Here is a 22476-nt window from a genome sequence, read left to right on the forward strand (position 1 = left end):
CATAGAGTTGGCAATGTACACAGTTTTCAAAAGGGGTTGTATTCATGTATCATTGTGAACCTTTGAAGTCAGTACATAGTCAAAAAGAAGAGATCATTACAAGTATTGATTTCTAATACAAAAGTGTTTCAAAAATAGCCTAGGATTTACAAAAAGAAGATCCTACAAGATATCCATCATCGGCGACGTTGCTCATGGGCCCTACCAGCTGTATTTTGTTCATAAACCTTACAAGCTGCATCTATGAATGTGTTGATGGAATCCATGAGGGTCTTAAATTGATCTCCTTGTGACTTGTGGAAACCTGCCACAAGTGCCTCAAACTCTATAGTTGCCATTTCAATTCTTCCTCTGAGTTGGGCAACTAAGGTGCTCACATTGCCATCTGGTTTTGTTAGCTCTTTAAGACTCTTGGAAATGCTCTTCAAGCTGTCCTTGAGCTCTAATGATCTGATGGTTTGGGTGGCACCCACACCAATTATTTCTTGTGTTGTAGCTTCAATTTGACTTCTAATATCCTTCATCTCTTGTAGAAGCCCTTCATGTGAAGCTCTGATGGGGACCAACTCTGTGGAGATCATGGATCTCATCTCCTCCCTCATCTGCTGGCAAATGGCAGATGCTAAGGTGCGCATCTGATCCTCTGACAGAAAGGAGGGCCCACTAACTGGAGGAGGTGGTGGCATGGATGTGGAAGGTCCAGCTGAGCTGGAGGGAATATCAGGGATATCCATGTGGCTAGGTGGAGGAGAGTGATGGTCAGACTCATGATGTGGGATCTCAGGCTCTAGGATTTGGGTTTTTCTCTTTGGTACCTTGACCCACGATCCATCTATCTTATGAAATTCCATTCTTCTCATTGTGCCCTCATTGTAATAGTCGGTGTTTCTCAAGGGCTTTGCAGGTTCATTTGTTGGAATGGGAACCTTGAAGTGTTTAAAGATTAAGGTAAAGATCATGCCATAGGGTATACTAAACCTAGAATACCTATGACATAGGGCAATGTAATTTAGCATGAGTCTAGGGAGGTTTAGAGGGATCCCTAGTAGGATGTGGTGCATTATAACTAAGTCTCGCTCCGAAACAAAATCGAAGCGACCGGTTTTAGGAAATAGGACCCGGTTGACAATACTTAAGAGAAGTCTCATCTCTGCATTTAGGTCCTGGGAATTGACAACATCAAGAGGGCCGCAGTCCTCTCTTCCTAAAAGTAAATTTAGGGCTGACTCCCTTTGGGGATGTGAGGTTGGAGCCTCACCGTCCCTAGGAATTTGTAAGACAGTGGATAGGACATCTTCATTGACTTCTACTAATGTCCCCCGGACATATGCAGTGTACCCTTGGTCCCCTAAGGCCATATTGCTAAAAAGTTCTCTAACTAGGCCGGGGTAGGTCAAGGTATTTAGGGTACAAAGGGGCTCCCACCCTTGGGCTCGGAGTCTCTCTCCAATAGAGAACCCCTCATGATCTAAAAATAAGAAATCTATGTACCTTCCGGTCGTGACTGTGCGATTTGCACAGGAAATAGTCGTGGTTGGCGGAGCAACCGGAGGAGACGGCGCGGAGGGTTCTTCCCGCCGATCCTCACCGTCGGCCGCTACCCTAGGTCGCCTTCCACGGGTCGTCCTAGCCTTCTTTGGTGCCATGGATGCTAGGGTTTGTGATGTAGAGCAAACGGAGGCTAGGGTTTGAGGTGGAGAGCAAATGGAGGCTAGGGTTTTTCGTTTTGGTTGGGGATGAAGGAGGAAGCTCGGGTCGGCTCGAGCGATTTCGACCTATTTAAGAAGCCCTCATTCGGTCCCCGAGACGTCTCCGCGACTAAGGCGAGACGTCTCCCCTGGGGGGGACGTCTCTGCGATTTGCCAGAGACGTCTCCGGCACTGAAAAATTTCAGACTGTATTCTATCTTCTCCCAATTTCTGTTTAATCATCCTAATCAACATGATCTCTTTTGATAAACTTAGAGTGAATTTGTTTGTGATCCTCCCCCTTAATGATACATCCTATAATAATTTGATAATGATTTTTGAATTATTAATATTGAAATGAGGAATGTTTGACCAAATTTCGAATACCTATGAAATAGGCTCTGAAAATATCTCCATGAAGAGTCCAAGGGAGGGTAACCATCCTCCGGAAAGTCAAACAGTTCGTCATTTAGCTTACATGAATTCATGTTTTCACTTATGTTTACCTTGAGGTTGATTACTAGTTTGCGCAGCAAACAATGCAATACAAGTTCAATTCATTTGCTAGGATCATACAAGCTCAAAGCATTCCTTAAGAAGTTGAATCTATCTTTACAAAGGGGCTTTGTAAAGATATCAGCCAATTGATTTTCAGTGCATACATATTCAATCATCACATCATTTTTCAGCACATGATCCCTAATAAAATGATGCCTAATCTCTATATGCTTTGACTTAGAGTGTTGAACAGGATTTTTTGTTAAATTGATTGCACTCGTATTATCACACTTAATTGGTATATTATCCATTTTGATACCGAAGTCTTCAAGTTGTTGCTTAATCCAAAGAACTTGGGCACAACAGCTTCCAGCTGCAATGTACTCAGCCTCAGCTGTGGACAAGGTAACTGAATTTTGTTTCTTGCTAAACCAAGAAACTAAATTAGCACCCAAGAATTGACATGTGCCACTTGTGCTTTTTCTGTCGAGTTTGCATCCGGCAAAATCAGCATCGGAATAAGCAATTAAATTTATGTCAGATTGTTTAGAATACCATAAGCCTACATTAGATGTCCCTACTAGATATCTAAAAATTCTCTTAACAGCTTGCAAGTGTGATTCCTTAGGACATGCTTGGTATCTAGCACACATACAAACACTAAATAATATATCTGGTCTACTAGCAGTAAGGTAAAGTAAAGAGCCTATCATACCTCTGTATAATTTGCAGTCTATACTTTTACCTTTTTCATCTTTGTCAAGCTTGCAACTTGAGCCCATGGGTGTGCTGATTTCTTTTGCATCCTTCATCTTGAATTTCTCCAACATTTCTTTGATATACTTGGTCTGACTGATGAAGATGCCTTCCTCTGATTGTTTTATTTGCAGCCCAAGGAAGAAGTTGAGCTCACCCATCATGCTCATTTCAAATTCTCCCTGCATAAGCTTGGCAAACTCTTGACAAAGACTATCATTAGTAGCACCAAAAATTATATCATCCACATAAATTTGTACAAGCAATAAGTCATTTCCTTTTCTTTTAATAAAGAGGGTTTTGTCTACATTTCCTCTCTTAAATTTGTTCTCAATTAGGAAATTACTTAATCTTTCATACCAAGCCCTAGGAGCTTGCTTAAGTCCATACAATGCTTTATGCAATTTATACACATAATCTGGATGTAAGTGATTTTCAAAACCTGGAGGTTATCCTACATAAACTTCCTCCATTATATAGCCATTTAAGAATGCACTTTTTACATCCATTTGATAGAGTTTAAAATCCATGAAGCATGCATATGCTAAAAGCAGTCTAATAGCCTCTAACCTAGCAACAGGAGCAAAAGTTTCATCAAAATCTATTCCTTCCTCCTGATTATATCCTTTGGCCACTAGCCTAGCTTTGTTTCTTATTACTATTCCATCTTCATCTAATTTATTTCTATACACCCACTTGGTGCCTATAATTGAAACATTAGGGGGTCTTTTCATTAGAGTCCAAACTTCATTTCTTTCGAATTGGTTTAATTCCTCTTGCATAGCATTCATCCAATTACCATCTTTTTCAGCTTCTTCTAGTGATTTAGGCTCTATTTGCGAAACGAAAGCAAGATAATTACTAGTGTTTCTTAAGGAGGATCTAGTTCTTATACCTTGTGAAGGATCACCAAGGATTAGATCCTTTGGATGACCATGTGCATACCTCCATTCTTTAGGAAGATCTTGATTTCTTGATGGAGGTTGGTCTTCTTCATCTCGCTGATTTGTATCTTCTTTGATCTCATCCTCATGTTGTTTGTCTTGAGTGGAGAGTTCCTTCATTTGGTCTTCAAGTATACCTACATCACCATCTTCTTCTTTTCTAGAAGAATCTCCATTAGTTTCATCAAAAACAACATGAATGGATTCTTCAACAACGAGAGTTCTCTTGTTGAAGACCCTGTATGCTCTACTAGATGAGGAATAACCTAAGAAGATCCCCTCATCTGATTTAGCACTAAATTTACTTAGATTGTCCTTTCCATTGTTCAAAATAAAGCATCGACAACCGAAAACATGAAAATAACTTATATTAGGTTTCTTACTTTTTATCAACTCATAAGGTGTTTTCTTTAAGATGGATCTAACTAAAGCACGATTTAAGATATAACATGAAGTATTTATTGCTTCAGCCCAAAAATACTTTGGTAGATCCGATTCGCACAACATGGTACGAGCCATATCTGCTAGTGTGCGATTCTTCCTTTCTACCACCCCATTTTGTTGGGGTGTCCTAGGTGCCGAGAAGTTGTGATTGATACCATTTTCTTCACAAAATTTTTCAAAATACTGATTTTCAAACTCGGTACCATGATCACTCCTAATTGCTTTTAGTTTAAGATTGAGTTCATTTGAAACCCTATTATGAAACTTGATAAAAGCGGGAAAGGACTCATCTTTGTGTGCAAGAAATGAAACCCATGTAAAACGTGAAAAATCATCAACAATTACAAGACCAAATTTCTTACCCCCTAGACTAGCAGTTCTAGTGGGTCCAAACAAATCCATGTGAATTAGTTCTAAGGGTTTTGATGTTAAAACTATGTTCTTAGACTTGAAAGAACTTCTTGTTTGTTTCCCTAATTGACATGCAGCACAAATTTTATTCTTTTCAAAGTCTATTTTTGGTAGTCCTTTGACTAGATCCTTTGTAATTAATTTTGAGATTAAATCCATGCTAGCATGCCCTAACCTACGATGCCATAACCAACTAGTCTCATTGACTTTGGGATTCATGGCTACAAGACATTGGCCATCCTTCATGGTGAGATCATCAAGATCTACCATGTAAACATTTCCATGCCTATGTCCTGTGAGTATGATCTCATTGTCAAATGGACTACTAATTATGCATAGTGATGATTCAAATGATACTTTAAAGCCCTTGTCACAAAATTGACTTATACTTAACAAATTATGTTTTAGTCCATTAACTAACAATACATTGTCAATAAATGAGGAGGGTGATATGGAGATTTTACCAACACCAATAATTCGGCCTTTAGCATTGTCTCCAAATGTGACTACTCCTCCTTCTTTTGATTCCAAGGTGACGAAGAGACTCTTGTCACCGGTCATATGCCTTGAGCAACCACTATCAAGATACCACATTCTCTTTTTATTTCCGGCTGCAAGGCATACCTGCAAAATGATCATGTGAAGCTCTTAGGTACCCAAGTTTTCTTGGGTCCTTCGTGGTTAGTGTAGTTGGTTCCCTTAGGCACCCATACTTTAGTTATGCTTTTAGCTTTTACAAATGTATTCTTGTTAGTTTGAATTTTTCTTTGAATACAAGAGTAGGCTTTATGTCCATTCTTTGTACAAAGAAAGCATGTTGGTTTTTCAGTTTTTACATCTTTTGCTTTTACAAAGAAATTCTTTAGATACTTTTGTTGCTCATTAGTTTTATATCCTAATCCGGCTTTATTAAAAACAGCTCTTTGATTTGAAAGAATAAGATTTAATTTTTCAGAGCTTTGTGTAAATTTTTCAACAATTGGTTTGTATTTATGTACCTCATTCTTAAGATTCAAATTTTCTTTGACTAGTTCTTCCTTATCCTTTTTAAGAGATTCAACATTTTGTGCAAGTGAGGTATTATTATCGAGTAGGGATTTTACTTTTAGATTTAATTCCTTAATTAGTGTTTTTGCCTTTTCATTTTCAATGCTCAGTTTTGAATTTTTGATTTCTAGGTTAGTAGTGTTAATATTTTTAATGCTCTCCTTTTCAATTAACAAGTTTTCAATATTTTCCTTTAGTTTTTGATTGGAGGCTTTTAATTCTTTATTCTTTGCTCCTAACATACTACAATCACCCATAAGTTCTTGAAAAGCCTCATATAATTCTTCTAAAGTAAAATTTATGGTTGGGTTTTGACATACCTCGTCGTCTTCGAACGCCATGAAGCATAGATTGGCGGTCTCTTCCTTCTCTTCCTCGGAGGATGATGTGTCACTATCATCCCACGTTGCCTTCAATGCCTTCTTCTTCTTCTTTCTAAAATACTTCTTTTGTTGAGGGCATTCGGAACGAATGTGTCCCGGTCTCTTGCAATCATAGCATACGATTGGGTCTTTTTCTTTTTCCTTTTCTTTTTCCCAATCATTTCTCCCTCCAAATTTCTTTCTTGGGAAGGGTTTCTTTCTTCTCATGAATTTTTTAAACTTCCTTACTATCAAACCCAAGTCCTCATCTTGACTTTCTTCTTCACTCTCACTGCTCTCTTCTTCACATACACTTGAGGTAGCCTTGAGTGCGATTGTCTTTTTCTTTGGCAACTCTTCTTTATGCTGCTTCATCGTGAGCTCATGCGTCATCAATGAGCCCAAGAGTTGTTCTAGCCCCAAAGTGTTGAGGTCTTTGGCTTCTACAATCGCCGTGACCTTTGCTTCCCATGCTTTTGGCAGTGACCTGAGAATTTTACTCACAAGTTCGGGGTTAGTGTAAGATTTGCCCAAGCTTTTTAGGCCATTAATAATTTCGGTAAAACGTGTAAACATGCATGTGATGGTTTCATTAGGTTCCATCTTAAACAATTCATATTTGTGAACTAGAATGTTCACTTTGGACTCTTTGACTTGATTTGTACCCTCGTGGGTAACTTCAAGCCTATCCCATACTTCCTTAGCGGAACTACATGTAGAGACTCTATTGAACTCATTTACATCTAAAGAACAAAATAGTGAGTTCATGGCTCTAGAATTGAGTTGAGCCATCCTATCATCATTCTCATCCCAATCCTCCTCAGGTTTGGGAACTCGAATGCCATTAACCACATGTGATGGTTCTTGTGGTCCCTTGACTATAACCCTCCACAAGGCATAGTCTTGTGCTTGAATGAAGATTCTCATTCTAGTCTTCCAATAGGTATAATTTGTCCCATTGAAGAGTGGAGGTCTATTGGTTGCTTGCCCCTCGGCAGGGACATTGTTAAAGGGTGTTGCCATCTAGATCTTTGGCTAAGACGGTTAGGTCTTTCAAGAAATACACAGAGCACCAGCTCTGATACCACTTGTTGCCCAGAGATGGTCACCCAAGAGGGGGGTGAATTGGGTGTTTTAAAAACTTTTGACTAATTAAAAATAAAACACACGAATATATGCACTAAAGTAAAGAAGGAGGAATGAGAAAGGTCAATCGCAAACACAAGGTTTTATAGTGGTTCGGAGCTTCCACTGCTCCTACATCCACTCCCCAAATCACCTTTAGAAATTTCCACTATAATCCACGATTACAGTACGGTAGTTTTGCGAGTTTACTACCCAACTCGTTGTTTTACACCGGGCTCACAACAAACCCTAAAACCCCCAATTTCACTTAGGCTTGGGACGCCTTTCCCTTGTTCCAAGTCCCTTGACTGGAACAAGCACCACAACGAAAGAGTTTACAAAAGAAAGGAAAAGCTCTAAAAAGCAAATATTGCAATTATGAACAATAGAACCCGGAAGAATCCTTTTGCCGTTGGAAGCGTGGGAGATATTGATTCTTCCGATGTGGAGCGCGTAGGATTGAGTGTGAGCTTTGAATCCCAAGCGCACGAGAGTGATTGAGCTTGAAATCACTTGGGAAGCTTGAAAACACTTGATTTCTTCACTTGAATGCCCTCACTCCCTTAAACTTTTCTTTCTTACTTCTCTCTTGAATGATCTAGCTTTGGGTTGGTTAAGAGTTGTTGAGAAGCACTTAAGAGGTCCCTTTTATAGCCCAAAAAGCAAATATAGCCGTTAGAGACAAAGAAAGAAGGATTTGAAATTCAAACCAAATCTGAAAAGCTGTCAGTCGCGTCCCAGTCGCTCCGGGGACGTCTCCGCTTCAACGGGAGACGTCTCGGCTACAAGATTTTACTTTTTCCGTTGTCTGGGGTCGACTCGGCACTTTTAGGGGACGTCTCGGCTTGTTTGCACTTTTTGAATGGGGACGACTCCGCTGATCTGGGGACGACTCCGCTTCTTTATCTCCGAAGAACATGTCCTCTGGTATTTCCTGAGAGAGTCGACTCCGCTCCTTCAGGGGACGTCTCGGGTTGTCTGCACTTTATGCATGGGGATGACTCCGCTGTCTTAGGGTCGACTCCGCTTCCTTATCACCCAAAAAACCATTCTCTGGAAAACCCTGAGAGAGCCGTCTCCGCTATCTTGGGGACGACTCGAGAACTCTCCTTTTTACTTGCGGGGACGACTCGGCTTACTGTGGGGACGTCTCGCGCATATCTCTTGAAAACTGCCTTTCTGCCGCCACTGAGAGAGTCGACTCCGCTACTGAGAGAGTCGACTCCGCTAACGCGGGGACGACTCGGCAGGTGTCGGGGACGTCTCCAAGTGTGCCGGTTCTTCCTGTTTGTGCCAGAGACGTCTCTGAAACTATCCGGAGACGTCTCGGCTGTCCCTGATCTGTTTTCTTTAACTCAAAATATTCTTCAATAAATTCATAAAAATTATGGGAACTTGCCTAGACATTTCTCAACAATATTCTTAATAAGACACATGAATTCCTCAATTAAATTGTTAAGATATAATGGAATTTTACTCTAGTGTTTTGTATTCATCAAAATCTATTAGGGGGTCAACAGATAGCTTCTTTAATCTCTTTGAGGATGAAAGGAAATTGGAGGTTCGAGAGGTCCTGATTTGGGTCGGAGTGGAGAATAATGGGAATAACGGATAACCCTTCCTCTTCTCCGATATTCCTGCGACTGTAACCACTGCTGTTAGCTACAGTATATCTTCAAGGATATGCTCCGCTGTATTCCGTTGTGGGATAACAAGCTTACAACCTATATATGTAAAGGTTTATCAATGGAAAACATATCGAGATCTTATATTCTATATGGTATCAGAGCTTTCACTTTCCTCCAACGAGAAGAAATCGATCCTCTCTCATGGCTTCTAGTGATTCATCGAGTGCCACTCTTGCTGTTGTGAACAGCCCCACCACCACTACTTCCCAACTGATCTCGATCAATGCAGCCACCCAACTCCCTCTGAAGCTAACCTCGTCCAACTTTCCTTCATGGCGTGCACAGTTTGTCTCCCTTCTCACTGGCTACGATCTCATGGGTTATGTTGACGGCTCAACCCCGTGTCCGCCGAAGGGAGATGCAGCATCTCTATCTTCTGCATTTCTTTTTTGGTTTCGCCAGGACAAGCTCCTGCTTCATGCCATTTTGGCTTCCATTTCAGAAGCGGTTATTCCTCTGATTGCTACATCGGAGACTTCCCATGCAGCCTGGTCGAAGCTCACTCGGCTCTATGCCAACCGTTCTCGCACCAGGGTCATGCAGTTGAAAGAGGATCTTACCCACCTTCAGCGTGGTTCTTGTTCCGTGACTGAATTTTTACATGCTGTAAAAGCCATTGCTGATGAGTTAGCTACCATTGACACTCCCCTCTCCGCCGATGATATCACCCTCCATGTTCTAAATGGCCTCGAGCCTGATTTTCGGGATATCGCTGCTCCAATCCGTGCTCGTGAGAACTCTCTCACATTTGAGGAACTCTATGATTTGTTACTTAGTCATGAGAATTACATCCGTTGATTGGAGACATCTACTGCCACTCTTGTTGCCACTGCTAACTCCTCCCAATGCTGGACTATAGATTATCACAGGTATCCCGTCAAGAAGAACTCTCGGCCTCAGTATGGCAAGCCCAGAAGCAACCATCGTCCAGCCAAGGATTCCATTGTTTGCCAACTCTGTGATCTTCGTGGTCACTCTGCCAAAACATGTCGAGTGAAATCGAAGCGTGCTGCCTCTGTCAACTGTGCTTCTCCCACTACGTCCTCTAACAAAAACTGGCTTGTTGATTCCGCGGCTTCGCAAAATGTCACTTCGGATCTTGCCAATCTCTCGATTCACTATGAATATGACGGTACCGATGAGGTCGTAATCGGTGATGGCTCAGGTTTGCAAGTAACTCATGTTGGTTGTACAACTGTTTCTTCTCCCTCTCGCCCCTTCAAACTTTCCAATATCCTCTGTGTTCCATCTATTCACAAAAATCTAATTTCCGTTCACAGCTTCACCAAAGATAATGATGTCTTCTTAGAATTTCATCCCACTCATTTTCTTGTAAAGGATCGGAGAACGGGGGCGACACTCCTTCGAGGTAGCTGTCAGGATGGAGTCTACCCACTGCCGGCATCAGTGCACTCGGCTTACTCTACTGCACTATATGGTTCTCGCACCTCCTTTGCTGTTTGGCATCGTCGCTTGGGTCATCCCTCAAATAACATTGTTTCTACTGTTATTCGTCGGTTCTCTCTTCCATGTCGACCTTCTTTGAATGAAGGCTCTCTTTGTGTTTCAGGTCCCAAACAAGATCCAGCGGGCTTGGCTTCGGGGAGGAGAAGATATCCTTGAAAAAGATGTTGAAAACTCCATTGATGTCATTTAGTTTAACAACCAAGAACCTCATCTAAAATGGCTGGCTGAAAAATTTTTGGTTCAAATTTATTCAAATCTAATCATAAGTACCACGATAGATCCTCTATTAACCTGTGCCATAGTGTCCTCTAGTTCATATAGATAGACTATGAGCCGAGTTTATTGTGATACTATTTATCACAATCCAGGAGTTTATTCAAGAAATCTACCGAAAGATATTTTTTGGATTCTTTAGTCCTATATAAGTATTCAAGATTTTTTTCGGTAAATAAATACTTGAGGGACTAAATACATGATTCTCACATTTAGAATTTTGCCATTCCTATAAATATTAGAGATCCAATTGAATTTTTTTATGATAACCTGCCACTTTATGGAAGAAAACGGGGTTGTCATCCCCTTCCATCAGCCACTTTACTTTCGATCGTTGTTTCCAAAAAATTTCTTCATTTCTGAATAATTTGTGCAGCTCGATTTTGAAAAAAACACGGTCCTCCTTCTCCTGAGTTGGGAAAGTGTGGCTCTCTTGACCAATATTAAGATTTTGAATCAATAGAGAGAAGCTTAGATTTGCGCTCTCTCTTTGCTATACAGATTAGAACTCCATTTTTTAAGAGCCGCCTTCACACATCTCAATTTCAAAATAATGCGGTCTATAGCATCATGAAAGGGGGAGTAGAGAGCCAAGCCTGAGAAACAACTTTCTTTAAGGAATCACTGGAAAGCCGGCACCTTTCAAATTTGAAGGAACCTTTCTTGAATTGGTTTATACAGTCAATGGAGAGTAGAATTGGGGAGTGATCCGAGAAGGGTTTGGGGAGAACTTATTGGTTAGAGGAATGAAATAAAGCTTGCCAATTGGGGAAGATAAGGAACCAATTGAGCTTGGCCAGAATTGGAGGGTCTTGATGATTGCTTCAAATGAACTGCTGCCCTTTGAGGTGGAGGTCGATCAGACTGGATGATTTGATAAAAAGAAAGAAGCAATTCAAACACCAAAGTCTAGAATGGCATCAGATGCTATGATTCTGTAGGCTTCCTAGTTTGAGTAGAACTCAATCAGATTGAAGTGCCTCAAAGAATCAATTCTGATAGTACTGGAGATGGTCATCTGAGAGCATGGATAACATGCCTTGCCCCAGAGCAGATTTGGTATCACCTTCTGTAATTGCTCTTTCATATATGTGAGAGTTTCTTGTTGAACTGGTCAGCTGGAAATGCTGCAACCTGGAAATGCCTTGCCCCATGCAGTACTAGATGTAATCTGGAGATAGCCTCAGACTGATTCCTGCCAACCACAGCCTTAATAAATTAGCAATTGCCCCTCCAATTCTCTAGTCTTAAGAACTGAAAGACAAAATCCATTCAGCAAATTAGCTGCTAACATAAAGTCTTGTGTGATGATGAATAGGTATTTTTCATGAAACATCTGTATGCATATATAGGCTCATAAATGCTTGACCCCATTTTGCTGAAGCACTTCTATTAAGCAAGAATGGAGGTGTTTCAGTAATAACCATCATCAAGTTGGATATGTTACAAAATGAAAGTAATGTTGTTGTGATTAGTTGTCGGATAAAATGTTTTCATTATGGTTCTTTTGTGGAATAGAGTTTCAAGGGCTCCTGGTGCAGGAACAAGACCAATGAAATGGGGTGCCACTACGTGTGATATTTTGTATAGATTAATCTCCAGGCTAGCTGAACTGATGAGGTAATTCTGAAGACACTGAAGGTCCATTGAAATCAAATCATGGAGCCAATTCTATCCAAGTTGCCGAATATTTTATCCTATCCAAAGGAAAACATATGAAAAGCTCATTTAATTAGAACCCTTCTCCATATGGGAGAGGACCTGCATGAGTTCGGATTTGGGTGGTGGCATCCCCGCTGTTTTTCTCAGAAAAAAATAAGAAAATAAAACTAAAAAAAAGAAAAGAAAAGTTCATTCTGCTTCACAGCATATGCTCTATTGGCACTTGAACTTGTTCTCATCTTGCAAAACTACTTCAGTTTTATACCTTTCTGGGAAAACAAAAAGTTCACAATCAAATACTATCTGAAAACTAGAAAATTAGGAACCGGCGTAAATCGATGTATTGAAATGATTAAATATGACGACACGGCTAAAATTCTATGTCAATCTTATATACATGGAATGATAAACATATATCCACCAGAAAGATACCCTATAACAACATTGATGTGCTGCAAATTTCATCATACTTTCATTCTTGATGAGCTAGAAGGTTGGTCTAATGTATTTGGCTGCCATTTTCAGGTAGCTGGGGGTTGCTGGTATGTTCTTGCGATCCGACGTGTCGCCTCATGCCTCCAACAGCAATGCCAGAAGAACAACAATTGTGATCTCATGTCGATAGCCTGTTCGAGAGAAGCCTGTAACCGGCCTTCATTACCAGCTGGAATCGATGAACTATCTTGCATTAGTAATCTGACATCTGTTGGAAACCAAAATCTCCATTCATGCTTAAATGTAGATGGGCCATTTCAGTATGGCATATATGATGCAGCTCTTCCTGTCATGTCCAGCAACTCACTTGCTGTTAAGATACTCTACCCTATATTTTGGGGCCTTATGACTCTCAGGTACTTTTCTTTGTCCGAAAAAAAAGAAGGCGAGATAAGAGAAAAGTAACGGTAATTCACGACTGCATTCCTCCCTAAATATGACATATGATATCCATAACTCGCAAAAACATTTCACTTATAAGATTTATGCCACTGTTATCATAAATCTATAGACTGTCGATCTCTCATATATAGCACTTCAAAAAAATAAAAATAGCAGAGATATGGTATTTTCTTTTAATTATTTCTACAAATTTGTTCGGTTGCAGCACTTTTGGCAATAATCTTGCACCAACAAGCCAGTGGCTGGAAGTGATATTCAGTATAGCAATAGTGCTAAGTGGCCTAATGCTCTTTACTCTATTGATTGGAAATATCCAGGTACTTATGAACAATCTTCTAGTTACTTAGATTATCTATGAGTTCGAATGTATATTCTTAAACATGCGACTCTCGAATCCTAACAGCTACGATCAATGCTAGGTGTTCCTGCATGCAGTCATGGCAAGGAAGAGAAAGATGCAATTAAGGTGTCGAGACATGGAATGGTGGATGAAGCGAAGACAACTTCCCTCGCGCTTGAGGCAGAGAGTCCGACAATACGAACGCCGGAGATGGGCCACAATGAGAGGAGAAGATGAAATGGAGATCATCAAAGACTTGCCAGAGGGCCTAAGACGAGATATCAGGCGCTATCTCTGCCTTGATCTCATTAAGCAGGTACTCTTTAAGACTAGGGTGCATATCTAGGACATTCACATGTTGTGAGGTAAAGGATGACACTGTTTATATACCAAGCATGTTTGCTAGGGTATAGCATGTGCCTCAATTCCAAAACCTCCCATGCTATATTTCGAGTGGTAATTCAAACGTAAAAAGGAACAGAGACTGTTAGAGTAGATCGAGGAAGGGGAGGAGGGAAAAGGGAAGAAGAGTCGACATGAATGAAGGGGAAAATGGAAGCAAATAGGAAAACAAAAGATAGTTAGGCTCATGTATAGTTACCAAGTTCAGTAAACTCATGTGAACTAAAGCATGAGAGCATGACATATTTAGATTGTACATATTTGTAAATAATATTTATGGGGTTTCATAGGCTTCTCTTTTGAGAGAGAGTTTCATAGGTTTCTTCCCTTCTATCTTGTTTCGAATCATTAGTTCGACATTGGGTATCCACAACCAGAACCTTTGTGATGGAAACAAGACAAATATGAGATATCAAGGTCAATTTTGAGAATCAATGGCAGAGGCATCTAGCAGATCAATAACCAAAACCGACCAGCATTCATAACCCTGATTTCTCTTTTCTAATCGGCTAAGTTTAAAGGTATGGTGAGTACTCTAACCTAACCGGAATGAGTAGTCCAAGCATTAGCAGAATATAAACCCTGGAAAGAGGATGAGCAATCAAAACATTAGTCAAAGGAGCAACCTGCATTTGCCTATGTCACTAGGATTCAGATAGAAGTTGACAAATACATTATGATATTAACCTGATTTAACACAGATATATAACTGTTCTTTAGGTGCCTTTGTTCCAGAGCTTGGATGATCTTATCCTTGACAATATATGCGACAGAGTTAAGCACCTTGTCTTCTCCAAGGATGAAAAGGTATGCACAGCAACTTACCAGGAAATGCTTTCATCATGCAGTATAATTTTCAGGCACTTTGGCTGTTTCTATTCTTAATAGTGACTGCAGGTTAGCATATCTTGACTTAATCCCTTAATATTTGGCCAGATTATTAGAGAAGGAGATCCAGTACAACAAATGGTTTTTATCGTTCGGGGGCACTTGCAGAGCAGTCAAAAGCTCAGCAAAGGGAAGGTAGCAACGTGCAAGCTAGGCCCTGGAAACTTTCTAGGGGATGAGCTCCTTTCATGGTGCCTACGTCGCCCATTTATGGATCGCTTACCAGCTTCATCTGCTACCTTTGTTTGTGTTGAGCCAACGGAGGCCTTTGGCTTAGATGCATGCCACTTACGCTACATCACCGAGCATTTCAGGTATAGATTTGCAAATGATAAACTCAAGAGAATAGCAAGGTACTATTCATCGAACTGGAGAACATGGGCAGCAGTTAACATACAACTCGCATGGCGCCGTTACAAGGCCAAAACTAGAGGTGTGGTGATCCAACCATCAGAATTCAGTGACAGCGAACGCCGTCTTCGGCTTTATGCTGCAATGTTCATGTCGATGCGACCACATGATCACCTTGAATAGTGGAGAAGAGCTCACTTCTGAGCTGACACATTTCTGTGGGAGCTATCCAATTTGCTAGCAAGGAAAATAAATATCAAGAAGATGGATTCCCTCTGGAACAATGAGAGAAAGATAGAGAATATTTCATCCAGAAAAATGCAAATGAACAGATTGCTTCTTTTGAAGATGAGAAGAATGGAGTAATTTTCATTGTTTTCTGAAAAGAATAAATTCAATAAAGATACTTGTTCTATAGAACTCAATACTAAGTGTCTTTGCTCCATGGACAACTCAACATGGATGAGATCGATGTATGGTATGGCGTCGGATGTCGCAGCTGCGGTTCGCAGTCTTGGAGAGATTGTTGTATGCTCTCTTCGGATGCTAAGGAGTGTTCTTTAAAACAGAGAAGGGATAGGGGGACATGATGTCCTAACCTAAATGCACTACATTTTCTCCATTAATCTACTAACCTCATTTTGTACAATATATATATACACACAGACACACACACACTTATTTCACGTCCTCTAAAATGACAAAATAATTTATTTTTTTATTTTTTTATTCAACTAAACTATTTCAATTTTTTTATTAGGTTTTTTTATAAATATCTTTCTAAATATCGAATTTTATATAAGTATCCTCCTAAATTGATATTTGAATATATACTCTCGTAGAACACTTATTTTACTATTCTACTTTTTTTATTCTTATTTTTACCTATGTAACCATACCATCTAATGCCGTAAAAAAATTAACAATTTTCAATCAAAATAACCAAAATATTTTTAATGGATAGATGCGTAAAAAATATATTTATAAAGCAATCATGATGGAAAATAAAAAGATAATTTCAAATTTTTATTTTATTTTAATTAAAATAAATATGATTCTTATTAATAATGTTAGAAGAACTGCTATATTAGAAGTATTTGTATAAAAATAGTATTTTATCAGGGTATAGGAATGAATACAAATTTTAAAAAAATATTTACATAAATTTAAATTTTTAGGGGAGAGTATTCACGAAAAAAAACTTTTTTTTATTCCAGTCGCAAACGCAGCGGCCGACACTCGCTGGCGGTGAGCGGAAGCCAGACCGCACCACACCGTGAACCCAACCACGTGGCAAACGGGATGGAACAGGCCAAACGACCGCCGGTGTTTCTTATCCCACTCGGCCCCCTCCTCTTCACCGTCAAATCTAAAACGTCGTTAATTGGAAGATCAAGTCCCATCCAGTCTTGGACCCTATAAGAGAGAAGAATCTCGATTCGTTTCATGGTGTCCGCGTGCGTGATGAGGGAGAGAGAGAGGGAAGGAGAGAGAAATAGAGGGTTTCGGCTGCTTCGTCTCTCCTCGATCCTTCGTCCCCTCCTCTTGATCGCAAAATCCCTTTGCTCGCGATCATTAATTGGTAAGATCGCTGTCTGATTTAAACCTTGTAGGCATATTCTTTCTTGGCGTGGGAAAAGAAGCAATTTTTTTGATGAAATATCGGTTTTTTTTTTGGGGGTTTACTAGAGAGAGGGATCCGTTTCTCTGTTTTCGATTTTAAGGTGCTTGATTTATTGTTTTTGTGGCGCTTCTTGTGGAAATATCGTTTGCTCTCTGAATTAAATGTTCTTCATTGTGTAATTTGATGTGGGGTCTCAGTTTCTAGATTTGCTTCTTTTTTTTTGGGGGGGGGGGGGGGGGGGGGGGGAGATTTTTTTTTATATTTAAAATCATCTTTAAATGCGTTATCCTCGATCTTTCTTGGGATTTTTATGGCTTTATTCTGCATTTTCTTGGATGTATGATGATCTGCGCGGGCTTAATTAGATTTTTTTTTTTTTTTTTGAACTGTTGGATTTTGTATTAATCTTGTATGGCATGTGATGTGAATTTTTTAAAGTCTTTTTGTGACTTATGCTATACGCCTTCGAATAATGTTTCCAGATTTGGCATCCTACCTATATTTACTAAAACTTTAGCGAAAGGTTAGCTTTACCTTAAAATATTTAAGGGGAGGGCTGGTCATTTAGATGAAGGAGAGCTATATTCGTGTAATTGGTGGATATTATATGATCTCTGACTAGGAAATATGACATATTGCTGGAAAATTGTGGTTGTAATCTGTTAAAAAAAAAATTGATGAATAGTGAGCATAGTTTCAAATTGGTACTATGGTAAGAAGAGATAGATTGATTGATGGATCACGGTATGTATATGTGTTTTGTAACTCAACCTAAAAGTTTAAGCTGATGGTAAGTTTGTGACCTTTCTATTAGATGTTTTGCTGATGACTGTCATCCAGCATTTTTTGGATAAATTGCTTTCAATGTTATACCTTGCCCTGCATTTTTGTTCCTTTTCTGCTGATTTGCCTGCGATCATCTTGAACTTCATTTTCCTTTTATTCTCAATTCATTTGACATGAAGTTCATATCGTCTGTTATATTACATCGGATAGGTTTGATCTATGATACGGATATGCTACATATGGTGTTTATATGTGCTATCTATAATCATTTCAGATGTATTCTTGCTTGTATGCTACATATGGTGTTTATATTTGTCAATGTAAATCCTTGTCTTTTGTTTGTGCAAATAACAGTTCTTTTATATGTAACTTAATCTTGTTAGGTGGCAGGTTTTTCTGTGAGATCTCAGTATAGTATAATCACTTACATCCTTTTCACATTCTTTTGGATTTCAGGTCTCTTATAAGGGACTTTGAGCACTTGTATCGAGCTTGAGGATTGGATGTAGACATCATATCCATCTGTTGCTTTGTTGTCTACACTACCATCAGCATAGATGTCTATTCTTTAGTTTGCCATTCCATCCGCCATCACAATGTGGAGCTTTGCTGGAGGCTTAGGTCCAGAGAACACCTGCAAAAAATCAAGCACATCTAATCCTGATTGCTCAGATGACGAGGTTTCTTCATGCACCAGTAGAGAAGAAGGCCTGGAATGTCCAATATGCTGGGAATCATTTAACATTGTTGAGAACGTGCCTTATGTTTTATGGTGTGGCCACACTTTGTGCAAGAATTGCATCTTGGGACTTCAGTGGGCTGTTGTTAAATCTCCAACTATACCGATCCAGTTACCTCTCTTCATCTCCTGCCCATGGTGCAATCTTTTGTCACTCCGGCTGGTTTACAAGGGTAATCTTACATTTCCCCGCAAAAACTACTTCCTACTCTGGATGGTTGAGAGCATGAATGGTAACAGGGTGAAGTCTCAGTCCTCAATCTATGGGGAGCACCATCCAGCCTGGCCTTCGAATAGCAGCGTGGTCCTCAGAAGTAATGCTTACCGCCATCACAGTGCACGAAGAACTCCAAATACTCATGCAGAACAATCCCGCTCTGATCAAAATCATGCAAGCCTCGTCAGTAATTTCTTCAATTCAGAGAGGATCCATGCTTCGCTACGTAAATCACTGGCTTTCTTTGTTCAAATTACTGCCAAGTTCCCCCTAGTAATCATCTTCCTTCTCATAGTCCTATATGCCATCCCTGCTAGTGCTGCTGTCTTGGCCCTCTACGTACTTGTCACACTCCTGTTTGCAGTGCCATCATTTTTGATACTGTACTTTGCATACCCTAGCTTGGATTGGCTTGTCAGAGAGATCTTTGCTTAGAGTTTTTCCCTTCCGTCCAATCCAAAGCTAGAGCTTCACAGTGTTATTAGCCAGTGAAGGGCATGAACTATATGCATTGTCATCCAGTCTCGTCTGCAGTGATGTACAAAATGGTTATCTGGCGCATGGTCTGGTGCTCAACGTACGTTATTTTGGATGACTAGTCACTCAACATTGCATTGCATATGGATCAGTTGGAGATCGGTGAGTAATGCATGTCATTCAAGGCATTAGCATCATGGTTGACCAAGACATCAATGTTCCACCTTGAGGAGTTAAATGTGGTCATGTTGATGGATGAAACTCTTACATCATTTGTATGTTTAATATTCTTGTGCATAGCAACCCTTTTTGAAGTCATGGCTTGTGATTTTAGATTGTATTGGTGGTATATGATATATCTAGTTCCTCCTTGTATGGATTTTGTTAGTGTTTAATCTTTCACCTTGAGGTGCTCCTTATCTCTCTTTTGGATCGGTTAGGTATGATAAGTTTATTAGGAAACTTAAGACATCTGAAATTTGCTAATCTATGGTAGCGGTGCCTGTTTTTTTATGCTGTGTTTGGTAGAGAGGCTGAGTTTTGGAGGGATATCCTTTGTGCCCTAGAAGGGCTAGGTATTAGTTTTCTTTTGACATTTGAGAAAATTGCCATCTTACTGTTTTTTTTTTTGGTATTTAAAGAGTGGATGATGGCAAGGTAGTAACCAGAGGGGTTAAAACTTTTCTATTCTGTGGGATAACTCTAATTATATAGAAATGATGGAGTAGATTTAAGTATTTACCAACTGTGCTCTGATTTACCTCCTCCTAGGTTTTTGCTGTCTTTTGGTATCTTAGTGATTAAGATGGATGGACTCCTACGATCCTCTTCCTAAGGGGAAAAATGAATGCTAGTTGACATTACTTAAATGCCGACCAATGAAGGCATCCAGTAGAAGTTTACCAAAAGCATCTGCTGAAGTGAGAGTAAATCCTTCAAACAATTTACAGAGTTCATTTGGTTAGCGCTGTATTAACTCTATTTGGTGAGTTGATCAGTCATTTTACAGAGATTGAAACTGCTGCAGAATTGAAACTCTCAAGTCTTCTTGGAGTTGCTGGAGTTTTGTGAGCCACACTCGGTTCTATTTTTTTTTTATTATTTTCTGAATGTTTCAGTACACTGCAAGACTTGGATTTCTGAGGAGTTGATCTTGTCATGATTTCCTTTAGTTGGATCTGACAAAATGAAAGATCTGGACAAAGAATAAATCAAAAGAATGCAATAATTTGGATTTGATCGGCCCTTGCTCCGATTTCAATCTGTCTTTCTCCTAGCTTATTTAAGGACATTACCCAGTTATAATCCCGGCTTCTGAGAGGAAACTGGAGGTAGACCTGATTTTTATTTTATTTTTTACTAGAAAATGGCTACCGTAGGATTTCAAACTCAACAAAAAAAAGTTTGCTGTCCAGAGATACACGATGCGCGTGAAAGCAAGAAAACAAAATCAGTTTCATCGATGCGTTCCTTGCAGGATAAAAAACTTACATGAGAATAAAAATTTACATGAGAATTTGTATTTTTTTAGATAAGCATTTCTCAGACAACATTCAGGCAAAAAAATAATTTACTCATATTTTTTATGCATTAGAAAATAATTCCAGAATTTATTATTTATGTTATTTAGTTTTACTACTTTTATGGATGAGTTGCTTATATCTATCTATATTATCAATATTACTCTTTATTATATAACTATTGTTATAGATAATATATATTATACTTTATTATATTATATTATATTATAGAGTTAGAGGTATTTTAGAAATAAAATAAAAGGAGTTATTTTTCCAACTGATGAAAAAAATAACTTATCCACTTTCTAGGAGGGTAAGGCATTTCAGCTATTTTATGGATAAATGCTATCTATGGGAAATAACTTTTACCCATATAGAGAAGCAAAGCAAAAGAACGTGGTTAAGTTGGTCAATGAAAAAATTGACCAACTTTTTTATGATATCTACCCATCAAAGTTCGGGCATTAAAAGTATGAATTTAGTCTGTTTGTATTGCATGAATCATGCTGTGTTCAAAGAGGTCCAACTTACCTGACTCTAACACCCTTGAGCAGGTTTCTCCAAGGCTCATGGCCAACCGCATAACTATACTCCCCAGAAGCTAAAAAACAAAAATACCAACTCTCTTTCCCTTCATTATGAGTTATGACCAGTGCACCATTAGAAACCTGCAAACTTCTACCTTCTCCTGCATATTTGCAGCCACTGGAATCTAGTGTACGCTAGATACCAATCCTCAATCCGATTCCCACCTTCTGTAGGGAATCCAGGAACTTGGGTTAAGCAGTTGAAGATTCAGGAATTCATAGTGGAACAGGGATTGGAAAGTATTCTAAATATTTATTTTAGTGAAAATATTTTTTTGGAAATTAACTCTAAATCAAGTTATAATATGCAGATTAATTGTATTTTAAGTACGCCCAAAACAATTGAAAACTCCCTCGAAAGGTGTCCTTCATCTGCAAATGTAAATATTGACTTTGGAAATATTCTGTATATGCATGGAAGCATAAAAGAGCTCAAATCTCTGATCGATTAAAGTTTTATTTTTTTATTTACTTGATAAATCATATCCTATATATTTATTTTACCTCTCTCCTTAAAGTTAAGAGTATGGATTAAGCCAAGAGAGATGTATTAAATTGAATTAAGTGTAGTTAAGATGTGAAGAATTAGTTGTCTGATTTAATGAATTTGTATTGTAGCAACATGGATGATGAATGCGAACCTAATGAGTTCTCCATGTTTGCCGCACTTGGTAGCAAGTCAAACAAATTGAGAGTTATTCATTATCTTTGGTTATATTTCCTTAAATTCTTAATATTATTTTTAAATAGGTTTATCCATCATTTTTGACAAAATTATGGATTATTCATCATTTACTCCTAATCCATGGATTTCGGAGACAATCCATTATTTCTACATTGCACACACATCATTAATAAACCAATGACACCGCCCATCTTTTGGCATTATTTTTATGCTATTGTTGGTTTTGTTTTCTAGAAAGTTCGAACTTATAAAAACTTAAAAATTCAGGAGAATTTGGTGCAAATTATTTTCAATTCAGCCAGTGCACAAATTGCTTTTGCTTGGGCCTAAGCCAGCAGCCCTCGACAAATTTAACCGAGATCTATTCGATTTAATATGATTGGTCCAGTCAAGTTTCCACGAGATTGGATTTGTTCAAGTTGCATGCAACACTATATTTTTAGCCAAATCTTTCCATATCTAAGAGATTTCAAGTCTACCATGATAGAATCAAACTCCCTAAATTCTATGCACAACCCACAAGCCCGGAGTCCTCATTGGATTGGCTACTTGTTGAATTTGACTCGCGCCGCCCTTGAACCTTCTTCGCTAGCATAAT

The 22476-nt window shown here is 39.1% G+C and overlaps 2 protein-coding genes across 3 annotated transcripts in view; both read left to right on the forward strand.

Moving 5' to 3' along the window:
- Window positions 1-15847, forward strand: part of LOC103718193 (cyclic nucleotide-gated ion channel 2-like) — a 35505-nt gene extending 19658 nt beyond the window's left edge. Inside the window, exons 4-8 of one of the 2 annotated variants that reach the window (XM_039134054.3) lie at window positions 12891-13216; window positions 13468-13579; window positions 13682-13918; window positions 14725-14811; window positions 14941-15847. In XM_039134054.3, coding sequence (XP_038989982.3) covers window positions 12891-13216; window positions 13468-13579; window positions 13682-13918; window positions 14725-14811; window positions 14941-15426 — 1248 coding nt within the window. In that variant the 3' untranslated portion in view covers window positions 15427-15847. The remainder of the gene's footprint in view (window positions 1-12890; window positions 13217-13467; window positions 13580-13681; window positions 13919-14724; window positions 14812-14940) is intronic. The other variant, XM_039134055.3, reaches the window with a different exon arrangement.
- An 804-nt stretch (window positions 15848-16651) lies between these two features.
- Window positions 16652-19473, forward strand: LOC103718167 (uncharacterized). Its single transcript, XM_008806860.6, has 2 exons — window positions 16652-16825; window positions 18110-19473. Exon 2 carries the CDS (start codon window positions 18250-18252, stop codon window positions 19042-19044), a length of 795 nt encoding a protein of 264 aa, XP_008805082.4. The 5' UTR covers window positions 16652-16825; window positions 18110-18249; the 3' UTR covers window positions 19045-19473.
- The last annotated feature ends 3003 nt before the right edge of the window (window positions 19474-22476 follow it).

The sequence above is a fragment of the Phoenix dactylifera genome, chromosome 15 (assembly GCF_051530095.1).
Source record: "Phoenix dactylifera cultivar Ajwa chromosome 15, Ajwa_hap1_PhDact_Kaust_v1.1, whole genome shotgun sequence".
In the NCBI taxonomy this organism is placed as follows: Eukaryota; Viridiplantae; Streptophyta; class Magnoliopsida; order Arecales; family Arecaceae; genus Phoenix; species Phoenix dactylifera.